Source organism: Hordeum vulgare, chromosome 6H (assembly GCF_904849725.1).
Source record: "Hordeum vulgare subsp. vulgare chromosome 6H, MorexV3_pseudomolecules_assembly, whole genome shotgun sequence".
Taxonomy (NCBI): Eukaryota; Viridiplantae; Streptophyta; class Magnoliopsida; order Poales; family Poaceae; genus Hordeum; species Hordeum vulgare.
The window spans coordinates 348,125,098-348,148,490 of NC_058523.1; the positions used below are offsets into that span (position 1 = coordinate 348,125,098).

Here is a 23,393-nt window from a genome sequence, read left to right on the forward strand (position 1 = left end):
CAACCCCGAACAGATCTACAGGGCGATCACCGTTCTTCCTCGTTTATGGAGTAGAAGCGGTCCTTCCGAGTGACTTGCTTCACAATGCGCCATGAGTCGAACCCTTCTCCGAAGCCGAAGCAGAACAAGCAAGGCAAGACGGAGTGGATCTTCTAGAAGAGGAGCGCGAGATGGCGTTAACTCGCTCGACCATTTATCAACAAAATCTGCGGCGTTTTCACGCACGCCACGTCAGAAGTCGGACGTTCCAAGCAGGCGACCTGGTGCTCCGAGTGGATCAACAAAGACCTCACAAGTTGGCTCCGTCCTGGGAAGGACCCTTCATCATCTCCAAGGTGCTGAACAACGGAGCATACAGACTCTACAACATCGAGAGGGAGACAGATGAGCCGCGCGCATGGAACGGAGATCTCCTGAAGCGCTTCTACACGTGACCGTCGACTAAAGCGATGTAAAGAACAAGTATTGGCGAAATAATATAAAGCAGATTGAGTTTTTTGCAGGTTCAAAGTTCTTCCGCGGTCGCAGACTCCGGTCTCAAAAAAAAAATTAGTTGCGATTCAGCATCGCCTAAGTACTAACCTTCTCCGACTGTGCACTTCACGTCACACTCGGGGGCTTAGCTGCGATCCAGCATCGCCTAAGTATTAACTTTCTTCGAGTGTGCACTTAACATCACACTCGGGGGCTTAGCTGCGATCCAGCATCGCCTAAGTATTAACGTTCTTCGAGTGTGCACTTAACGTCACACTCGGGGGCTTAGCTGCGATTCAGCATCGCCTAAGTACTAACCTTCTCCGAGTGTGCACTTAACGTCACACTCGGGGGCTTAGCTGCGATCCAGCATCGCCTAAGTATTAACTTTCTTCGAGTGTGCACTTAACGTCACACTCGGGGGCTTAGCTACGATTCAGCATCGCCTAAGTACTAACCTTCTTCGTTTGTGCACTTCACGTCACACTCGGGGGCTTAGCTGCGATCCAGCATCGCCTAAGTACAAACCTTCTCCAAGTGTGCACTTCACGTCACCCTCGGGGGCTTAGCTGCGATCCAGCATTGCCTAAGTACTAACCTTCTTCGAGTGTGCACTTCACGTCACACTTCGGGGGCTTAGCTGCGATCCAGCATCGCCTAAGTATTAACTTTCTCCGAGTGTGCATTTAACGTCACACTCGGGGGCATAGCTGCGATCCAGCATCGCCTAAGTACTAACCTTCTCCGAGTGTGCACTTCACGTCACACTCGGGGGCTTAGCTGCGATCCAGCATCGCCTAAGTATTAACTTTCTCCGAGTGTGCATTTAACGTCACACTCGGGGGTTAGCTGCGATCCAGCATCGCCTAAGTATTAACCTTCTCCGAGTGTGCATTTAACGTTACACTCGGGGGCTTAGCTGCGATCCAGCATCGCCTAAGTATTAACCTTCTCCGAGTGTGCATTTAACGTCACACTCGGGGGCTTAGCTGCGATCCAGCATCGCCTAAGTATTAACCTTCTCCGAGTGTGCACTACATGTCACACTCGGGGGCTTAGTTGTGATCCAGCATCGCCTAAGTATTAACTTTCTCCGAGTGTGCACTTCACGTCACACTCGGGGGCTTAACAGCGATCCAGCATCGACTGTTTGCCTTTGGCTTCACCAACAAACGCCAAACAAAAACTCGAATCAACATTGCAACAGAAGAGCAAAAATCGGATTCAAAATTCTCGCAAAGATAGCTAACTCGGTGCGGATCAAGCTTACCCGCACCGATTTAAAAGTGTGACGGCCAACAGAAGTGGCCAAAGTACCTTACAGATAAACACTTGGCATACCGAGGATAAAGTTTCTTACGCGTCAGCTGGGCCAGCGCCAGGACTGGAGGGCTCCACGAAAGTGTCCAAGTCGATTCCGTCGGCGATGCGGGTAGCACTCTCAAGGAACGTCTCCATGAAGTCTTCGAATCGAAGCTTCTTCGTGTTGGCGACCTTCAGCGTCTTCAGTTTTTCCTCACGCACCTCCTTGCAATGGACTCGGACCAAGGACAGAGCAACATCTGCACCGCAACGAGCTGCAGATTTCTTCCACGACTGCACTCTGTTGGGAATCTCCTCCAGTCGGGTCATGAGGTTCTCCATCTCCTGCCGCGACTCATCTTCTGGCCAAAGCTCCTTGTCGATTCGGCCGACGACTTCTCTCGGTCGACCAATGAAAGGACCAACTTTTCCCACGCGGATGTGCGCACGGAGCAGATCCCGATTGGCGTCGTCGCCGAGTGGAACGTTCTCAAGAATCGAACGCTCCACGTCAGCCGCTTCAGCTTCGGCGTCAAAGCAAAAATCTGCGACAATAGGACAAACAGACAATAAGCGCCGAGTGCTACGCGCATAGCACAACCACTCAAAAAAAAGGACTTACCAGCCAGACGCGCCATCATCTGCCGAGCCCAGTCGCTGACATATTTCTCTTGTGCTCTGCATCGTTTGTTCAGCACATCCATCTGACTCATCAGCGCAGTCCTGTGTTTCCCCATCTTTTCCACTTCCTTAGTCAACACCTTGTTCACTTCACGCGCCTGCTCCAATGACTTCTCCCGTTCCGCCAGAGCATCCTTCATGCCGACCATTGCAATCATGGCCGCATCAAGTTCACCAGCGAACTGATTCCTCTCTGACTTGAGAGCCTCATAGGCCGTCCCCATTTCACAAGTTTTCTGCCAACAAGAAACAAGGGACAATCAGAAAGTTCAACAGTTAACAGTCTAAGTTCTTCAGACCCCTGCCGACGCAAGCAGTCGACAGCGGTCTCGGGGACTACACCCAGTGGGTTCACTAAGAGTGACCCCACTGGCATGCACCTCAAGCAGGCCTGCCCTATCGAAATGCATGTTATAACCTACGCCTCTGAGGCCAATACTACCCGACCTGAGTACAACTTACTCTCGGGGACTCTTATCGTAAGTGCACTCCGACTGCAACAACTACTCGCACTCGGTAATCCTATCTACAGACACAACCAAACTCAAGGCAAAGTGTATAAAGACAACTCTCGGTGCAAGCACTCGACAGAAGTCTCGGGGACTACACCCACTGGGTTCACTCAGAGTGAACCCATTGCAAACAACAGCTGATATTCAATAACACCTAGTGGGTTACAGGGGAAAAGTAAATACTGACTAGACCACTTACTCGGATATCATCGCGCAGCTCCAAGCTTCGCTCGTACAAGGTCGTAATGGAGTCATAGGCCCTCTTGGCTTCTCCAGCCATCAGCTCCGCCTGCACCATAGCCCCCTTGGCCGCTCCCTCCTGCTCCTCCAGAAGACGCTGGGTGCTGAATTCAGCATTCGACGAACCTGGAATCGTCGGAGGTTCCTGAGGCATCCCAAGGTCCGCCCCAGTCGATGGCTCCTCCTCCGCCAGCACTGGTTCAGTCGATGGCGGCGCCTCTGTCGGCAGCACGTCGGCGGCGAGAGCGGCAGCGGGAGGAGCAGCCTCAAGAACAGACTCCACAGTCGGGTCGGCTCTCCCCTGGTCGCCCTCATCCAGGCAGATCGCCCCTGATAGGCCGAATGACACGAGGTCTCAGAAAAAGAAAGAAGCACCTGGCTGGGGACGCGATGGTATAAAACACTCGACGTTCCTACAACGCACTTGGCTGAGACGAGACGACGTTGTCCGTGTCCATGGGGTCGTCTTCCTGATGCGCCGAAGAGGTGGCAGAAGTAGCGACCCTGTCGAGTGAAATCCATTCGGCCAGTAAACAGAAGTTCACTCGGATATCAGAAAAAACTGAAAGCTGAGTACACTTACGTGGAGGTGACGGGGACAGCGACCCTCATTCGCGGCAAAGCCTTCCGAGGTTTAGGCCCACTCATCTTGGGCGCCTTAGAAGATTGGCCCGCAGGCTCAGCGGCGGCATCCCTGGTCCTCTTAGCGCTTCGAACACTCGGGACCACTGGAGCAGTAGGCGGAGCACTCGAAGACGCGGGAGGAGCTGGGGAGACAGCGGGCTCGTGTCGGCGCTTGGTCCGATGCTCCAGTTGTGGAGGTGGCGACTCGTGCTCCTCGTCTTCTTCCTCCTCCTCGCTGGACTCTTCCTCCGACTCCCCACTGTCGGAGACATATTCAGCGCTCTCCACGCTGCCCTCCTGGCTGCCCTCCTCCTCCTCGGCCGAGTTCCCGTTCGAGACGGGAGAAAACCAGTTGGTCCACTCCTGCATAAAATTCAGTCGGCAACATCTAACATCACACAGAGATTCAAGCAAACGACAAGATTAAGACAGTTAGGAGCACTCGACAAGAGTCTCTCACCTGATTCGGCGGAGGATTATCCGCGCAGAAGGGCTTCACTCGCCGTGATCCTTTGGGATTCTCGCAGGGGCCCGTGATCTAGAGCACCCACGAGGTCACCCTCTCCTCAGTCACGCCCACAACATTGGTCTGAGTGGAATCCTCGGGCCCCGTATAATGCCACATGGCATGGTCGCGAGCCTGCAGAGGCTGGATCCGCCGACCAAGGAAGACTTCCAGCAGGTCTATACCGGTGACCCCCCCTCCTGACGACGTCCACGAGTGCCTTAACCAAGGGCTGGACGTCGTTCTTCTCCGCCTTCGAGAGCGCGAGCTGCTTAGGCAAGGCGGGCCGGTCTAGACTAAAAGGAGGCAGCCCAGTCGACGCATTCGGACATGCGATATCCTGGCAGTAGAACCACGTCGACTGCCAGTTCCTAACCGACTCACATAACTGGAGAGAGGGATAGCTACTCCGACTCTTCTTCTGGAATCCTAAACCCCCGCAGAGCTGGAGGAGGTGCGTCTTATCATCCGACTGGCTAAGTCGTTCGATGGTTTGGGATCGGGCGGAGAAGATGTGCTTGAACAAACCCCAATGGGGAGGGCAACCGATGAAACACTCGCACAAAACTATAAAGGCAGAAAGATGGGCGATGGCATTCGGAGGAAAATGGTGAAGTTGGGCCCCGAAGTGATTCATGATGCCCTTGAAGAAAGGATGCGGGGGCAAAGAAAAACCTCAGTGGACATGGCTGAGGAGCAGGACGCGCTCCCCCTCCCGAGGCGCTGGCTCGACCTCGTCCTCCGCCGGCAGTCTCCAGGACTTGTGCACGAGCACTCCGTGCTCCACCAGCTGCAGCAGATCTCCCTCCGTCACCGTGGAGGGGAGGAAGTCTCCTTGGATCTACCCCGCCGGCAGCGGCCGCTGCCGCCGCTGAGCAGGCGCCGCCGCCTTGCCCTTCTTCTTCCTCGCCTCCATCTTGCTGGTTTGACCCTTGGTCATGGAGGCGACGGCGAACCCTCGAGAGGAAGGAGAAGGAAGGAGTGTAGGAGCGCTGGAGGTGGCGAGGAAGACGGAGCAGGCGAGAGCGAAAGATTCGGCAAGCGTAACGAAGAAGCCCCGCCGCCCAGATTTAAATAGGGTTCCGACTGGGTCACTGGCGGGTGGCCCAGAAACCTTATCCGCCCGACCGGCCGCGGCGATATCAGTGGAGGAGTTGAAGGCGCGAGAATCGAGGCGTCAGGCGCTACTCGAGTGCGATGGCGTCATCCCCGCTGAGCGCGCGGAACCCGAAATTTGAGATCCCGGAAAATCCGCCGCTGTCAGTTGACCGGTCGCGTCAAAAGATGCCGCAGAAACACTCGGCTCCCGACAGTCTGTTTCGCAAGCACTTCCACTCGGATCATTGGTCAGAAAAGATAAAATGGATAGAGGCAAGCAACGCCCAAGCCGAATCTAATCCAGTCGGATCCGAACTTCAAGCACCGCTTCGTCGTTTCAACCCCAATCCATTCGGGGACTAATGATGGGGTCATAGTCCTAGGGTAGGGTCATAGGCCCGCCATACAGGTCCTACCCAAGGACTACCCCACACAATGGACAGGACCCTAAGTCTGCCCCGACTGAATTAAGGAGTCCCCATCATCCAGTCGGCAACAGGTCCTGTATCATCCAGTCGGATACTAGCATTCGGAGGATACCAAGCTAACCGACTGGATACACTCGGTACATCGTAACCTCTCTGGAGGGAAACGGACGTACGTTTCCGGGTGCATTTATTAGCATTTAGAGCATACGTTACCTGTAACGTGCGCATTCAATCCCCACTACTCCACCCCCCTACCGGAACCGTTGTGGAGGGCAGCGCACTCTATATAAGCCGCCCTCCCCCACTGGTAAAGGGGTTAGTTAATCATTGTATTCCATATTACACTCGACAACAAGCTCCGAGAGCACTGAGACGTAGGGCTGTTACCTCCACCTTAGAGGGGCCTGAACTCATACAACCTTGCCGTAGCTAGGACTCTGCCCATCTCATTCGTACCCTACACATCTACTGTCAGGCTTATACCCACGACAGTTCCCGAGCTCTGTCGCTTCGGTCGAGCCAAGCTTGGTACTTGATACATCTCCAACGTATCTACTTTCCAAACACTTTTGCTCTAGTATTAACCTCTAATTTGCATGATTTGGATGTAACTAACCTCGACTGACGTTGTTTTCAACAGAACTACCTTGGTGTTATTTTTGTGTAAAAATAGAAGTTCTCGGAATTGAACGAAACTTTTTGTGAATTATTTCTGGGATTTATAATGAATTATGGAGCAATGATATGCTAGAGGGAGGTTACTAGGGTCCACAAGCCAACAACCCCCCAAGCCGTGCCCTGATGGCTTGTGGGTCCCATGTGGCTCCTCCGACCCTAATTACAGTCTTATAAAATCACATCTTCGGAGAAAAAAATCAGAGAGAAGTTTTCATCGCGTTTTACAAGGCGGATCCGCCGCCACCTCATGTTCTTCCTCTGGAGGGCTGATATGGAGTGCGTTTGGGGCTCCGGAGAGGGGGATTCATCGTCGTCGTCGTCGTCGTCATCACCTACCCTTCTCCATCAATACCGTCATGATGCTCACCACCGGAAGTGGGTAATTCCTTTGTAGGCTTGCTCGACGGTGATGGGATTGGATGAGATTGACCATGTAATCGAGTTATGTTTGATGTAAAGAAATATAAGAGTGTTCAGTGATCCGAAGACTCTTATATTTCTTTGCATACATAATATATAACAAACTCCCATATAGTCATCACTTGTAGGAAACTTGTTTTTGCACTAAATTTAAGGAAGTATACACATGTCTTCTAGTACTATCATGGCTACTCAGCTCAAAATGTTGAGAACCACCTTGAGCTGAGATCACTACTACAAATCCGAATAGCACTGACCGTCATCACTGCAATTGGTCGGTCAATGATGAGACCATCTTCATTGTTGCATAGTCGGCATATCATCATACACAAATGAGAGATGTTAGATTTGGTATGTCATTGATATTCCTTAATCACTACCCACATTCTTGTTTTTTTACAATGGATGAATTTTATTTTCTCAAAATGATGTGTCAAGAGAATACAAACACATTGAGCACACATCTGACTTCTGCATGGGTAGGGTGCACACAGTCAACACTAACGCACACACACACAAAATCACACGGGCAAGTAACAAAGTCATGATACACCATCGTTATGCCTAAGTGAAAAAAAGAGAAACCTCGAAGCCATCAAATCCGGGATCAACAAACTACAACAACAATGACCATATTCGCACCAATTATCTCATGTAACCACATGGGCGACAATATTCTTCAATAACAATGCCTTCATGAAGGGAGCGACGCTCAATCGCCGCCGTCATCGGATCCAACCATCAAAGGCTAGATTCTAGGTTTTCACCTTAAAAAACACATCTAAGCATATCCAAACAATGCATTCAACAAGATAGCGACGCAATACCATTTCCATTGCCAGGTATAACCACCCCTGTCCTAGTTAGTGGCCGGTCATTGTTGTCTATTTAACTTCATCCTCTTCTGCCCGCGACAACAAACATGAACTGTGACATGGGTATGAACGCATTCATGCCTCCTCACTTACTTGTGCGCTTGTCCGGCTACCGATGTGTGGGTTCTTAATGAGCATGCACTGATCCCATGACGACAACCGCTCGGCTCTTAGTGTGCATTTCTCACAACACCATTAAACAGTAAAAAGATTTAAAAATAAATTCCAATCATTTTTTCTACAATAAACATTGATAAGTGTTTCATCTTAATGCAAATTTTCATGATGAAATAACATTCATGGAGGTCTCAACGAAAAGTACAAAATAGATACTCCAGTATGCTCCTAAAAATAGCCTTTTAGAGCATTGATTTTTTTTGTCCAGACCTCAAAGAATGAATTTCCATCATGAAAAATTGCACGCAAATGAAACATCCATTGATGTTTATCACAAAAAAATTAAAGGATTTTTTAATTTATTCACTGTTTTTTAAGATATTACTGTTCATCCATGTGAGGTCGGGATTAGAAACTTCGTATCCCTTTTGGTTTTCTTCTCACTCGAACAGTCGGGGCTTGGCGTCTCTCCCGGTTTCATTCCGGTTAATGACGGAGAAACCGACCAGACAAAACCGGAGACATAACCCAATGCCCACCGGGGCCCTTCTTCCGGTGCGTGTTTAATTCATTTGTCACCAAAATTTACACCCGTCATCTTCCCCACCCGCTCCCAAACCCTAGCCGACCTCGCCGGCGGTGGGCTCTCAGACGATGGAGACGGAGGAGGCTGCCGCCCCGCCCAAGAATCCCCGCCGCCCCCGGCGCCGCGACCTCAACGCACTGGTACTCCCCGATCGACCCCATCTCTTCCTATTCTTCTATTTCTTTTAGCGGCTTGTGATCCTGAGCATTTGATGTGCGCAACTGCGGGAGAGAGGGTACATGATTTTTACGTGATTTCTGAGGGTTTAGCTGTCACCTGGAGAAGAAAGCTTAGGATTTCATGGGGGTTTAGGGTTTTTACATGAGTATGGATGTTGAGTTTGCGGTGATTCAGGCTCCTGGAAATAAGTTGGATATCGAGTTTGGAGCTCATAGCATCTTTTGTTTTTTTTTGTTGACAGTGACTAGTATTAGGCTTTATTTTTGTGAATCAGGGTGGCATTTTGGTTTTCTCGAGAGGGCGATATGTTCCACCCATAATTCTGTTCATTCTTGAGGGCTGGGAGTTCCATTTTGGGAAACCATTTCCCTCTTCCAGTAAGCTGGAATTTTGCTTCGGAGCTACTCTCCCGGTCCCTTTTTATCGGCAATAATTATCACATCAACTGTTCTGCTATTCCATCATTTAGGTGGACCAAATAAATAAAGCTAGGTCATCTGGCATAAAAAGGGACATTAATCCGGAGCGTCCATGAAGTGTTTCAGCGGGGCAAATTTGGAAGAGGTCAGTTCAGGACAAATCTGGGGCAAAGGCTAACACCTGAGGAGGAATTAACACCTATAAAAGGGATGGAGGGAGTACTAATATTAGGATGACTTTACTTGGATGATTGCTAGAGTATTTTACGATAAGGTAAACAAAATGCTAGTGTCATGCTATCCTGCAATCCTAAATTTAGAATGTATTTGAAGTTACCGATGTCATTTTGATGCTGTAGAAGATAATTTTGCGGTTGAAACGGTTTCCTGAGGGCATGTACATGCAAGGTGTTTATTAATGACCGCGTGAAGAGAGAGAATATAGGCATATAGCCACATCATTAAGCACCTGGAGTATGTAATTCATCTATGGAACTACTGAACATTGAATGCTTGGTGTCCGGCCTTGCTATGATGGTCAATCCAGTGAGTCTGCTGTACCTTGCCCCGTGCATCGATGGTTGGATCTGCCGCATCGTATGAAAATCAGATGGAAAACATCGTATGTATAGCAACACTGTTTCATCTACTAAAATATTTAAGCTCGGCTTTCTAGGTGCTTGAATGGTTTATTTTATGCTATTAATTAGTATAAGTACTCCCTCCGTTCCAAAATAAGTGTGGTGGTTTTAGTACATGTTCTGATGGTAAGAGTACTGATTAAATGCATAAGCACCTCTTGGTACATAATCAAGCACACATCCTTTCAAAAGAAGCACCAATATGCTATCCTATGTGGCTAGAAAAAAATGGTTTATCCTGCTAAGCACCTCTCTAAGCACTTGTGTTATACATGTTCTGATGGTAGTTCCCTTATTCAGGATCCGTATTTAGAGGAGTCTGATGGACAGGACATTGGCATTCCAGAAGTTGGCATGGTGTTCAATAACCACATGGAGGTCAACCGGTTCTACCGTAGGTATGCCCGTCGTGTTGGTTTTGGTGTCTCAGTTAGGAGGTCCTCGTTCTCACAAGAAGGCACCTGCTTATATCTCGAGCTGATGTGCTGTAAAGGAGGGCGTCCACGTTATGAGCCTAAATTCAGGAAGCGGGCCTCATCAACCACCAATTGCCCAGCCAGGATCCGGGTGAAATTATGGGGAGACAAATTGTTGCATGTAGAGTTGGCAAACCTTGATCATAATCATCCTGTGAGCCCAGCAATGGCAAGGTTCTTGAACTCTTATAAGCAGCTTTCTGGCCCTGCGAAGAGGCGGTTGCGTATGGGTGGACCTGGAGCTATGCCAGTTGAAGAGCCAAGCAAGATGCCTGTTGATAAGTTGGGTGCACTCGAGGAACTTCTGTTTGGAGAGAGCAAGAACCATAGTTTTGTTGAGAGGGGCCGTTTGAAGCTCCAACCTGGAGATTCAGAAGCACTTCGACTTTTCTTTACCCGAATGCAGGCTAAAAATGCAAACTTTTTCAATGTTATTGACTTGGATGATGAAGGCTGTGTCAGGAATGTTTTTTGGGCGGATGCATGGTCAAGAGCCATGTATGAGTATTATAATGATGCTATCACCCTTGACACTTCCTATGTGGTTAGTAAACATGATATGCCTCTTGTGACCTTTCTTGGGGTGAACCATCATGGCCAATCTGTCTTGTTGGGTTGTAGCCTGCTCTCTGATGAAACAGCAGAAACCTATACATGGCTGTTTAAGGCGTGGGTAGCATGCATGTCTGGTAACCTTCCAAAGGCTATCATCACTGACCAATGCAGGGGCATCCAGAGTGCAGTTGCTGAGGTTGTCCCTGGAGTTCGCCATAGAATATGCTTGCATCAGATAATGAAGAAGGCGGCAGACCAATTAAGTGGGCTATCAGAGTACAAAGCTATCAACAAGGCATTGCAAAAGGCTGCATATGATTCTTTAACAGTAGATGAGTTTGAAGGAGAATGGAGTACTTTGATCACATACAATGGGCTTCAGGGTCATGACTGGTTAAGATCACTTTATGAGTGCAGATTTTCATGGGTTCCTATCTTTCTTAAAGATGCTTTTTGGGCAGGAATGTCTGCAACACAAAGAAATGAAACTATCACTCCTTTCTTTGAAGGGTATGTTGATTTGAAAACCTCTTTGAAGCAATTTCTTAGTAAGTATGAGATGATTTTGCAGAGCAAATACGAGAAAGAAGCCCAAGCAGATTTCGAGACATTTCATAAGCAACGTCCACCTGTTTCAAAATTCTATATGGAAGAACAGCTCTCAAAGGTATACACCCATAACATGTTCAAGAAGTTCCAAGATGAGATTGAAGCCATTATGTACTGCCATGTATCTTTGATGAATGGTGATGGGCCCATCTCCACATATAATGTCAAGGAATGTATTTTCCTTGAAGATGGTAAAAGGACTATGAGCAAGATTTTTGCAGTTACTTATAACACAGAGGAAAAGGATATAACTTGTATATGTGGAGGTTTCCAATTTAGCGGCATATTATGTAGGCATAGTCTCTCCGTGCTCAAGTTTCAACAGGTTCGTGAAATTCCTTCACAGTATGTTCTTGATCGGTGGAAAAAGGATTTTAGACAGTTACATGTGATGGGACGACTTTCAAGTGATATTGTTCCCGACAATCGTGTGGATAGATATGACTATTTGTCGATGAGATGCCTGCAGCTTGTTGACTCTGCAGTCCTATCAGATAAGTGTCGCCTTGCTTTGAGGCTGGTGAGAGAGGTTGAGAAGTTCCTATTAAGTAGCAATACACATGATGATACACAGCCAAGGATCAAGTCTCGCATTCCTAAAGTAAAACCAAATACAGTGACTGGTCAAAATTTGGTGAATTTAGTTACTGATAATGGGAATGGTGGGCCCAAAGGACCAGAGGTACTGGTTCAACCTGTAATTAATCTCTTGGTGAATATACATTCTTGCTTTCGTTTGTTTATGGAAATTGTTTACCTGAACTTCTATCATCTGAAACATATTTTGCAAAACGCAGGCTTCTGCATCGGTGCAGGCACCACAAATCCAGAAGGTAGATTGGAATAAGCATCAGGACTTTTGGTGCAATACCACTTCATCAGTTGAAATATGTAGCATAGTGGGTATATTGACTGCCTAATGTTTTTACTTTTTACCGCAGGGAGTAGCAGAAAAGGGTGTAGTTCCTGCTGGTTACATTGGAATGCCAGCTAACGTCCAGCAATTCATGGGCAATCAAGCTGCAATTCGCCCAAGCATTGTTTACATGGTTCCTGTACGTCAAAACATGATAACTTTATCGCCTAAAATGCCACATTGTGCAAGTACCAATCGCACCAGAAAAGCAGATTTCCTGCATATTCAGATGGCTTTTTTTTTACACCAACATTAGAGGCTCCATAGCCTGTACTATTCGGCACTTGCACACATCATTTCTGGAATCATGTGCTGTCAAGTTAACTCTTGCTTATTTGAAATTTCAGAGTGGCGTTGACCCTCAGGCATTTGGAAATGGCGTTTTGATGCCAGTGATGTACCAGCAGATGTTCCAGGTTTGTGTTTACGTGTGTTAGCAGCAAGTTCATGCATTCATCTCCCATTTTGGCAGGACCATTCATGTGTGGTATACAATGTTATGGATGAACGTAGATACCTCAGCAGCCAAACGGAACCGCGCAAGACACATTAGCAAATGGTAAAAGGAAGCGACCTCGTGCCCAGAAGCCAACAGAGACATCTCATCAATCAAATGGAACCTCAGGGCCTGCAGCTGGCTAAGGGCACTCTTCACATTTAGATCAGAATTCAGAACAGGTTTTTTCCTCATTGTGGCTCATGTTTTTCTTTGCGCCATTATTTGTTGAGGTGTTGACAGTAATGGCCTGATAGTCACATTTTCGGACACCCCAGGCGTTGGTAAATATGCGGAGAAAGAGGAGACCTGATGCCAAGAGGAATCTCGGCTGTAACAAAATCGCACCTCAACGATCGCAGCCATGACCCTCAAGCATTTGTGCGGCCGGGTGCCATCTTCATTTGGGTCATGCTGCTGCTGCAGTGCTGCCATGTGTAGAAGACGGTTATCTTTTGATTGATATCGATTGCCGCAGCATTAGCAACATCTAATCTCTTGCCCCGAGCGTGGCAGTGGCTCTTGTTGATGGCATGTAAATGATTTTGCTGAATGAGCCTATTCTGTCATGTTGCTTTGAATTGTCAACGTATCAGGTGATTGTACAAGATTGTAAATGCTAAAGCAAGCGGTCTATATATTCTTTTCGGGTGTGACATGTTAGTCCTAATTCTTTGGAAGTGCTGAGAAATCTCACGCCCAACTCGGCCTAGTGTCCTGCACGTCTTTTCACACAAGGAAAATCAAAGCTTCTATGACTTTTGCGATCACTGATTATGTAGCTTTGAAAACGCATTTTCCTCCTTCTGAATAGAAATTCACTACGGTAATTTGTTTTTTGCTCATTCATAAATTTCCTAATAACCGTGGTGGGAGTTTTGACAAGGTTTCTCGAGTGCAAAGAGCTACTGTATATGATCACCCTAAAATTTTAACTGGAAGCAAAAAAATCGCATCCAAAGAACAAACCGGACGTAACCCAAAAGCTAAGGACGGAAAGTAGCATGAATCCAAGTCCAACCGATCTGCATTTCTACTTCCCTAGCAACCTGTCGAAATCACGGTCGCCATTTAACAGCCGATCCACAGCACTGAACTTATATGCATCCCACAGCAAGTTTGCCTTGCAAGTCACTGATCGTTACATTCCAAGTCAGCCCGGAGAGGCACAAAAAATGGATGTCCTGCCTTTTGATCTACACACGGCACTGCCATGACGTAGCTCTGATACTCGAATGGCTAATACTCATCTGAAATAATAGGTTGTCCATCTCAACACGGAAAATGAATTTTCAAGCGTGTTCGCAACTACTGCCGTGATTCTTCCTCTTGGTCCTCATTGTTTTCGTCAGTTTGAGAAGCCAGCTTCACGATGTCTTCCACAAGGATCTTTCCTTCTGCGCATATAAAAGGTTGTCAGCAAACAATGTAATACTATCATCAGCAGAACGGGGAAGCCATGAGTGCAAGGACCTTTGTCTTTAGAAAGATTGCTGATGAGCTCTTGGACACCTTCCTTCCCTATGGTATCCTTGAGATAAGCTGCTGCCGCCGCTACCTCCTCAGGAGTGACCTTGCCATCATGATCCCTGCAAATTGAGGTACAAATGGAATCAGTATGTTGATGTAACTTGCTCCAAGCGCAACCCAACGTCTTGGTCCATGTCTCCATGATAAACACCAGCAACTTAGGCAGCGTTCGGATTCCCTCCGCTCCGCGACTCCGTGCTGGAGCGGAGCGGAGTCCGGTTACAATTTCTGGAGCTGATCAAAGCCAGCTCCGCTCGCTCCGCGGAGTGGAGAGTGGCCGAACAGGCATTTAGTCCAGAATGAGTACTCATATATGAGTGATACTGAGCCATACGGATCAGCCCTACTCATGCTATAAACTTGACTTCGACCTCCTCTCTGACCTCATTGACTCCACATACATTATGGTGCACAATTATGCTGCTTTGCCATAAAGCTTTTGGTCAGCTTTTGTGTTCAAATCATGATATATATAAAGAATAAATTGGGTGTTAACTATACCAGCAATTTATGGAAAATGGACAATCCCTGTCCAAGTATCGGGCAGATACATGTTGATGTATCTATATGGGTGGCAGACTTGGGAGTATATAAATCAATAAACTGAGAACCATGAATGGTATTGGACAGGTATTGGACAACGAGGCTACCACTGAAGACTTGTCTGGACATGGAACTTGCAGCACATTTATAAATCTTCCCTACTAGACAAGCACGATGTACTACTAATTGACTAGCATGCAACATAAAACAGCTTCAATTCACATGCAAGTGACATACCTATCAAGCAGTTGCCAGCGGTTTCCGATTTGTGCATCGACATCATCTATCTCCTTTTCTAATCCCTGAAGCATAGCATCAACCTAAACACAGCAAAAATATGTCAATAACTAATACACAGATTATAGATATCCAATGTAACATAAATATCAGTGGTAGACTGGCAGTTCCTCCATAGAAGCTTCTCCGCCTAACAACAGACTTTATTTAGAAATAACAAAAGTAGATATAGAAATCAATCATGCAACAAATTTATAAGGAGCCACCAGTTAATCAAAATAAATAAAAAGCTAAAGATTAAAACTAGAATATCAAATGTGAGTGCCGACACCTTATACTTATGTTTGACATTTGACTAGCAGATAGCCAGCTGGGTATAGTATAACTCTGTTTATGACAGCTAGGTAGTTTATTCCCAAATAAGCTAACATGCAGAGGTGAGAATGCAAATCAAGTGGCTGTAAATCCTACCAAACCGGACTAATCTAGGATACAGTTTTTGGGGAACTATATTCATGTGAAGGGAGAAATGCAACCATGCACACAAATAAGATATGAAGTTTACAAAATATATCAAAGCTGATTCATTTAGGATATGAAGATAGGATTTTGGCAACATACTCAGGTCTGAAGATTTCTTATGTAGTTTTGCCGACTGGCATTTGACAAATCAATGACACAAGTTACCGTTTACCACTGAGTCTCATCAGAAAATGGGGGGATAGGTTTTTAACTGTTCTGTTCAGTTCAGTTCAGATGTGACAAATGACACACTTGTGGACAGATGAACTCACTGTCTACAAGCTCTTAACTGAAAATCACATCATAAAGTCGTATACATGAATCGAGCTATATGTACTTCCTTTTTAGATTTCAAATGACAAAAGAAACTTGCCTATCAAAGCAGCAAGTTTGGTTACCTGGCACTACAAACAAGTCCATTTGTTTCGTTTATATCACCAACTAGCTTTCCTATGTTGAGAAAACTATTTAAGATGCAACCATACAGTCAATTCTCGCCCCGATACATCAATGCTCTTATTATCTGGCACTTATGTCTTCAAGTTATGCGACTAACGAGATATGGCTTTCCATGCATAGAAGGATTCCTTACCTTCTCAATCAGCGCTGACGAGACCTTTTCTTCTGCAGCAACCTCATCAGCATCGTCTGCCTCCTCTCTAGCAGCCATGTATGCCCTCTTAGCTTCTTCACCATCTGTGCCTTCTTTTTCAATCATGGAGTTATACAGTCCTATCTGCATTCCACAATAAGAAAGTCCTATTAGACCTCCACAGTACAAGCATATGCAACATAACAGAAGAACGAAGTACGGATAATTGTTCCTCTAATTCCATTTCATGAGTCCACACTGTACCTCCTGGTTGACAAGGCTCAGGAACTCTTGACGCTCCTTGCTAACAGACTGCAATATAAGTAAGCATCGACTATTACTGTCAGTAGTCAATGTGCTAATATAAATTACAGATAGACTAGGATCATACCGATGCAGATGCTAGCACAGCCAATGCTCGACTGATATTACAGAGTTGTTCCTTATCATGCTGCTTTCCTTCTCTGAGTTCTTCTTCTTCCCTAGCAGTAGGCTCAGTCATTTCCTTTAAAGCTAAATCCTGTTCATCAGCCTCTGGTTCTTTGAGCTTTGCCTTCTCTTCCTTCTTTTGTTTTGCCTTTTCTTCTTTCTCTTTCTTCTTCTCTTCCTCCTGAATATTTTTGTATGCAAAAGTGTTAACAACAGTTCGGCATAAGCAGCATTACGCTGAAAATAAAATAGCTGGTTACAATTCGGTACAAGCAGCACTACGCTGAAAAGAAAATAACTGGGTTACAGGCACTATTACCAGCAGTATGCTACAGATAAAATAAACAGGCAACAGTTTAGTGTTAGCGGTAAAGTAGCATTATGTTGGAAATAAATAACAGGGTAACAGTTTGATACTAGCAGCATAACAGCTCAATGTTCGCAGCATTATGTTGGAAACAACAAAATAATCTGGTCCAGACAATCATAAATCCCAATACCTACTTACTGGGTATTTATGAACTAAAAGTCTAAAACTGGGCAAATAGATCTCATGGAACAAATTTTATCATGGATGGCCCTAAAGCATACAAAAGATGCTAAACTAATACACTTTCCCCCATCCGGTGTGAACATTGACGTGGTTCAGACGAGACGACATGATAGTTTTACAGTTGAGACTACAGAGTATTGCCTTAATCCACAAATGCAGGGATACAAAGAGTTCAAGAATAAAAAACATTCAAAGCATAAACCATGAACAGCTTCCCAATCCATCCAATGCATGAGGTTATGAAGGCATGAACAGGAAAGATTATCGAGCTTCAATCATGACAGAACAAGCGCGTGGCAGGATATGTAATAGTAGCGTATGTTATATGGCGTGTCAGACAAAAGAAGTCCATAATGTGAATGACTTTTGAGCCAAGACAATAAATTAGTAAAAGAGTGATGACTACATGCCCCACTCACTATTAGCTTACCAGAGGTACGACCAATGTGAGTTTCATATCTATGACAAGTATCATGGTTGTGTTTGCAGATGATGTAAAAGTAGTCCATTTTTAATATTTGTAATACTTCTATAAGGAGAAGACATATACATCACCTTGATAAGTTCTTCCTGCATCTCAAGGAATTCCAGTTTTTTCCTCCTCTCAGAAACTGAATCTTCAGATGGCAATACTGTACCAATTGTATCCACAACTTCATCTGGTAGAGAAGACAATGTTGCTACAACAGCCTCCTCAGGTTTCATTCTCCCAGATACAATAAAAGCTCTGACAACATTAGAAAGATGAGAAAAGGTGCAAGCCCAAACAGTACTTTTGTAGCCACTGAGAAATATATCAACAGGAATTACCTTGAAAGTATGAGAAGGGATGATGGCATAGCATGATTGAGTGAGAGGTCCAACCAGTCTCGTAGCTGGACACAAAAAGAAGTTGCAATGAATTATTATTAACACAAGAAGTTATGGTTGTTAAAAGCAATACAATCCAACTTTAACTGTGCTTATGTCTAAGTGGAGACAGAATGATGGACATAGCTTACAACAGCATCAGACTTCACATTACAGTTACTACAGAAGTAATATAGCTCTGGGAACAAAAATTATGAAACGAGATCATACAGAAGGGATAACTGATAAATAAACTACGATGGACTAAGATAAGTAATGATGGTGCCGGATAGGGCATAAGAGGTACTTACAGATAGCAAAAACAAAGAAACAAAAGTATCTTTTGAAGACCAAAAAAAGGTCGGGCGATGAAAACTGATGATGCACTGGCCTATTCTATGACAGGGACATAAAATGATAACTCCCTCTCATATCACAAATCATTCCAGTTCTTGGCATAAGAACTTAGGTATCTGTTGACCAAAGTTAACCCTATTTGAGATGTATAGGCATATCAGAAATAGTTAACTATGGATATATTATTGCAGTATATGCAGGATATTGGATGCATAGTGTCATAAACTTATCTCGAAGGGGTAGAATGACATACAATGTGGAAGAAATGAATAGATGGCTAGGATATGAACATGCAACGGAGGTAGAAAACTAAACAAGTAACTCTAACACCAAGTAGTTGAGTATAAAGTATTGGAGACTATGAAACACTAAATTATGTGCATATCAGCGGAGTAGGGCAAACAAACCTGTTGACGCATTTCTTCTGTTGACAGCAGGCCTAGGTGGCCGCGTTCACGGCAGGCTTGCCGGAGCTCCTCTTCAGAAAGAGACTCCACCCCCTCAGCTTGAATCACCTTATCATCATTCTTAATGCTGCATAGCTAAGAGTGTTATTACTAAAACAACGAGCAGATGACTTATAAAGGTAGATGCCAAATTGCATTGAAGTATATAGTCAACAACAGCAAGACTAAGGGCAAAATCTCTAGCAAATCCAATTCCGCAAAAGTTATATATGGTTATATACATTAAATGAGCATAGATGCTTGAATATCAGGTACTGTTAGAGTCCAACACATTTTAAACATATTCAAACAGTCTCAAACATAAATCAAACAAGACATGATTCCTACAAAGCTTCCACATCGAGCAGACTACTCCGTATTTGTCTTATACTTCCTCCGTTCCTAAATATAAGTCTTTTTAGAGATTCTACTACGGACTACATACGGATGTATATAGACATACTTTAGAGTGTTGATTCACTCATTTTGCTCCATATGTAGTCCGTAGTGAAACCTCTGGAAAGACTTATATTTAGGAAAGGAGGAAGTATATATTAATAGGGATTACAATACACATTTGATATTATAATTTGGACAATTGTCTGGTTACTTGGTTAGTTCTCTATAAACATTGTATTAATCTCATGTCTCCACAACGGGCTTATCTCGAAGATTGGCACTTCAGTTATTACATGCAATAGCAAATAATGATTAGATGCAAGCTAATTAGCGCTCTGGGATACAATTATAAGTTTAATATTTTTAGCCAACAGCAGACTATATTTTATTATTTTTAGCCAAATACTTACTCGCGCAGTTTTTTGCGAAGCATGAACCTCAAGTAATGGTCCGTACCAAAAGGCCGAATACCCATATATTTGCACATATTTACCAAGCGTGGTCTGCAAACAAACATTGATCAGCTCTGGTATAACTGTGATATTACAAGGATGTTCAAAATGCAAATAAGATGTAACCTGCTCATGTTATCCAAAGTCAGTTCATCATTAAACAGCTTCGCGAAGTTCAAGATTTCATCATTGGATACACGTTCACCTTTCCTAACCTGATTGCAGTTTAAAGTAAATTATCCAAGAGAATATTGTACAAGGAAATTCAAAGTATACATTATAAAACTATTCACACAAGGATGTTATATATAACTGATACCTTGTTTAAAAATTCATCCAGATCTTCAGCAGTCTGTTTAGTTTCTCCACTACGTGATGTTTGGACTTCCTTTGCCATTTCTTTTGCAGTATCTTGCAGAAACTTTGCATACTCCATCCTTGCTTTCAGTTTCCTTTTCAATGCTTCCTGCATTGGAACATGAACTACATTCTTGAGCCAACCAATTTGCAAAGTAACAGTGCATGTGGTTCATATAGAAATGTAACTACGAGATCAATTCAAACATTGATACACAGAAATCTGTCATATCAACAGAGATAGGAAACAGCAGGGTCAACAAACCATGGAACCAGATGATGATGTGCTGCACATGTATGGCTGTGAACACAGGGCAGGGAACCCGTGCATCATAAGTTGTGACATACATGGTGGCATAATAGCATGCTGAGAAATGTAATAGCTAAACAGTATAATCATACTAGTGCACGTAGTAATTATTGTTGTTGCATCACAAACCTCTTCTTTCATCTTGTCTTGAAAAGTGGATGGCAGCATGTTTGGAAACAACTTGAGAAACACCGGCAATAAGAACTCCATGAACGGAACAACGATAAACACAGCAACAGGTACCAGCCTGAAGATATCAGCTGTTGTACGGGTGAGTTGTTGCCTCTCTCTCCTTGACAGGCTCTTTCCACCAGCAAGCTTCACCAGCAATCTTGATGAAATCCTAACATCTGCCCAAAGTAGCTTTGTTCCTAACCAGTAATGTTGCAGTGTAGAAATAAATTCATCCTTCCCATGCTTCAGCTTTACAGCCCAGTCAGCTCTACACAGAGAGGAAAGTTGCATGTGTTTAGCACGCCAGAAAAATGGGGCAGAAAACAATATCTTGTATCAAAATTCATAAGTTTGAGTTCAAGGAAGAAGATACAGACCTACTCATTGAAGCAACAGCCCGGAGAGCAGGGCCAATACCCAGAAGCCTTGCCCAGATTTTTTGTACGATCGATCGGCTAGCCTTTAGAGATTCTTGCACCTGCTTGGCTTTGGCTTTAGCTTTTGCCGTGCTTAGGCCTTCCACAGCCTGGTCACATTCTTCTGGGGATGCCTCCTTTTTCTTTTTATTCTGCCTCTGATCTTCACTCTGTTCTTCTTCAATATCGAACTTAGGTTGCCCAGCAGTTGCAGTTGATGCGCTGCGGACTGACTGCAACAAACCTCTAGCTCCAAAAGGCAATGCAAATTCATTCTTTCTTCCAATTCCATAACCATGAAGAGAAATCACGTGAGCTGGTCGCTGCGGAAACCCATTACCAAGACCTAGCAGACCACCCTTTGTCAAACTCACACTATACCGCTCTTTCTCCTTGTCAGATTTTGAGTCCCCTAAACTTTGCTCGAGAAATCGCTGTGCTATTCTTGGCTGAGCCTTGAAACCAAATGCCTCATGCTGGAAGGTAGAGAAGGAGGATGACAGGATTGGTGTGTTAACATTATCCAAAAGACACTTCCTTCTCCTAATGATCGCCCTTGAAGCCATACTTGGTTGCTACTCACCCTCCCAATGGGAAAGCAAAGATCATGCCGTTCTAAGTACAATCTGAAGTGATCCAATTCACAAACCATAAGAAAAATGAAGATTGACAAGGGGGTAGTAACAGCACATTACAACAATAAAAAACAGCTGTGAGAATAATGCTGAACAATCGCAGTACCAATATACCACACGCACTAGTCAATTCTTTTCAAAGGACACTAAGTATAGTTTTCTGGTATAATGAAAGGACAGTAAATCTGTAGGATTTCCTCTAACATAACAGTAGAACACATAAGTACAGTGAGTAATACATAGAAACCTATATGAGTAGCAACTAATATGGAGAATCAAAGTGAGCATGTAAAAGCTGTAAGAGAATCAACTCTGATCCAACTATACAAGCAAGCTCAGCAACAGCCCAATCAACAGCCAGCGGAACAAATAAGTCAGTGGTTGTGTATTTCCCAACTGATCACAAGAATCAGAGCTGACAATCCATAGCCAGCACAATAAATAAGGCAACAGTTGTGTATCTCCCAATTGATCACAAGATTCAGAGCTGACAATCCGAAAATGCATAAATACTACTGTATTGAGTAGTAATTTCACTGTTGCCGGTAAGAAGATTCCATGAGAATCAACTATGTTCTTCACCTCAGATTTACAACTTGCTCACTTTAAGTCTTAACTATGACAAGCACTTCTAACAGTTCAAGAACAAAAATTGAAGCAATCATTAATTAGTAGTAAACCTGGTTTGGACACTTGCATTAAGGAATAGGAACTCCATGTTTTAACTTCCGTAATAACAGTAACAGTTATAAAAGGAAGAAAAAATCAATAGCAGATCATCTCCTCGGTTGAACCATTTTTGCTATCAAGATATCCACACAGAAAAAAAAAACTCAACAACATATGGCAGTGACGATTTAATTCGACAAGTTTGACGTCAGGAGCAGTTCAGCAGGTCGAGCATCCGAGATTATATAAAAGTTACGCACTCCAATCGACTGTCGAAAATCGAAACCCCGCGAAAAGTATGAATCGCGTCAGGTTCAGTCCGTACCGATTCATCCATCCTCCCAAGTAGTAAAAGAGACAGGTAGCAGGGGCGGACTTAACCCTTTCACAGATTTGCAAACGATCAACGAAAATACTATATAAGGAACGGGCGAGAACAAAACAATTATGATTTCTGAAGTTTCGATCAGGACCGCGAAACCGGTCCCTTCGGCTGCCACCTACCCTGAAACAACCACCAACTCGCATTCGCCAGAGACGAAATTAGCCGGAAAAACAAAACCGCAGCAGCGCGCGCGGCCACAGGCTGTCGATCCGTCCCACCGAATCACCGCTGCGAGCGAAGCGAAATCCTTCGGAAATCGACCAATGCGTCGATCGACCGACCGGGCAAAAAAAAAAACAGAGGAAGAAAAACCGAAGGAGCGTCTGCGGAAAGGCTGGGGAGAGCTCACCCGGCGAGGGACGCGGCGCCGATCGACCGATCCCGTCGAGGTAGGGTTTAGGGTTTTTGAGGAGGGAGGGAAAGGAGGGGAGGGGAGGGGCGAGGGTGGAATGGAAGGAGAAGAGGGGCAGCGGGGGCTACTTTTTACTCGGAGTGGAAGGCGAGGCGGGGCGTGGCGTGGCGCAGACGTGCGAAGAAAGAAAGAAATGTGGCTGTTGCAACGTGCAGCTCAAACCGTGAGTCTTGTGTGGGGGGACACTTTTTCGCTGCGTTCGGGTCTGGTTGGGTCGCTGCTGACCGTCGGATCGGGGCCACCTGATGGAAAATGCATTTTGCTTTTATTATTTTTCTTATCTATCCTTTCGAA

At 45.1% G+C, this 23,393-nt stretch overlaps 2 protein-coding genes across 5 annotated transcripts; one reads left to right on the forward strand and one right to left on the reverse strand.

Annotated features, from left to right (window-relative positions):
• Nucleotides 1–8,494: 8,494 nt before the first annotated feature.
• On the forward strand, nucleotides 8,495–13,488 carry LOC123402006 (protein FAR1-RELATED SEQUENCE 6-like). Of its 4 annotated transcripts, XM_045095860.1 has the most exons (8): nucleotides 8,592–8,680; nucleotides 10,081–10,178; nucleotides 10,274–12,102; nucleotides 12,218–12,253; nucleotides 12,362–12,475; nucleotides 12,684–12,752; nucleotides 12,850–13,014; nucleotides 13,111–13,488. In XM_045095860.1, the coding sequence occupies exons 2-7, from the start codon at nucleotides 10,103–10,105 to the stop codon at nucleotides 12,976–12,978; spliced, it is 2,253 nt and encodes a 750-aa protein (XP_044951795.1). In that variant the 5' UTR covers nucleotides 8,592–8,680; nucleotides 10,081–10,102; the 3' UTR covers nucleotides 12,979–13,014; nucleotides 13,111–13,488. The 4 variants fall into 4 exon arrangements, with proteins under 4 accessions (XP_044951793.1, XP_044951792.1, XP_044951795.1 ...); XM_045095858.1 differs by having other exon boundaries at nucleotides 8,495–8,680; nucleotides 10,081–12,102; nucleotides 13,090–13,488; XM_045095857.1 differs by having other exon boundaries at nucleotides 8,496–8,680; nucleotides 10,081–12,102.
• Nucleotides 13,489–13,837: 349 nt separating this feature from the next.
• LOC123402008 (mitochondrial proton/calcium exchanger protein-like) lies at nucleotides 13,838–23,183 on the reverse strand. The gene is made up of 15 exons (XM_045095861.1): nucleotides 23,037–23,183; nucleotides 20,960–21,624; nucleotides 20,538–20,850; nucleotides 20,061–20,207; nucleotides 19,868–19,956; nucleotides 19,700–19,792; nucleotides 18,852–18,978; nucleotides 18,049–18,113; nucleotides 17,794–17,965; nucleotides 16,648–16,866; nucleotides 16,521–16,568; nucleotides 16,257–16,400; nucleotides 15,143–15,225; nucleotides 14,306–14,421; nucleotides 13,838–14,229 (listed from the first exon to the last, which is right to left on the reverse strand). The coding sequence occupies exons 2-15, from the start codon at nucleotides 21,562–21,564 to the stop codon at nucleotides 14,141–14,143; spliced, it is 2,310 nt and encodes a 769-aa protein (XP_044951796.1). The 5' UTR covers nucleotides 21,565–21,624; nucleotides 23,037–23,183; the 3' UTR covers nucleotides 13,838–14,140.
• Between the last annotated feature and the right edge of the window lie 210 nt (nucleotides 23,184–23,393).

What these genes read in the sequence shown, in the direction of transcription:
- LOC123402006 (XM_045095858.1), top strand. Translation starts at nt 8,609, where the DNA reads ATGGAGACGGAGGAGGCTGCCGCCCCGCCCAAGAATCCCCGCCGCCCC. An exon ending in GCATTGTTTACATGGTTCCT is followed by an intron (nt 12,476 to 12,683) that starts GTACGTCAAAAC and finishes TTGAAATTTCAG; the next exon opens with AGTGGCGTTGACCCTCAGGC. An exon ending in TGTACCAGCAGATGTTCCAG is followed by an intron (nt 12,753 to 12,849) that starts GTTTGTGTTTAC and finishes GGATGAACGTAG; the next exon opens with ATACCTCAGCAGCCAAACGG.
- LOC123402008 (XM_045095861.1), bottom strand. Translation starts at nt 21,564, where the DNA reads ATGGCTTCAAGGGCGATCATTAGGAGAAGGAAGTGTCTTTTGGATAAT. An exon ending in CTTCGCAAAAAACTGCGCGA is followed by an intron (nt 18,979 to 19,699) that starts GTAAGTATTTGG and finishes TTAGCTATGCAG; the next exon opens with CATTAAGAATGATGATAAGG. An exon ending in CAATCTTTCTAAAGACAAAG is followed by an intron (nt 14,230 to 14,305) that starts GTCCTTGCACTC and finishes TTATATGCGCAG; the next exon opens with AAGGAAAGATCCTTGTGGAA.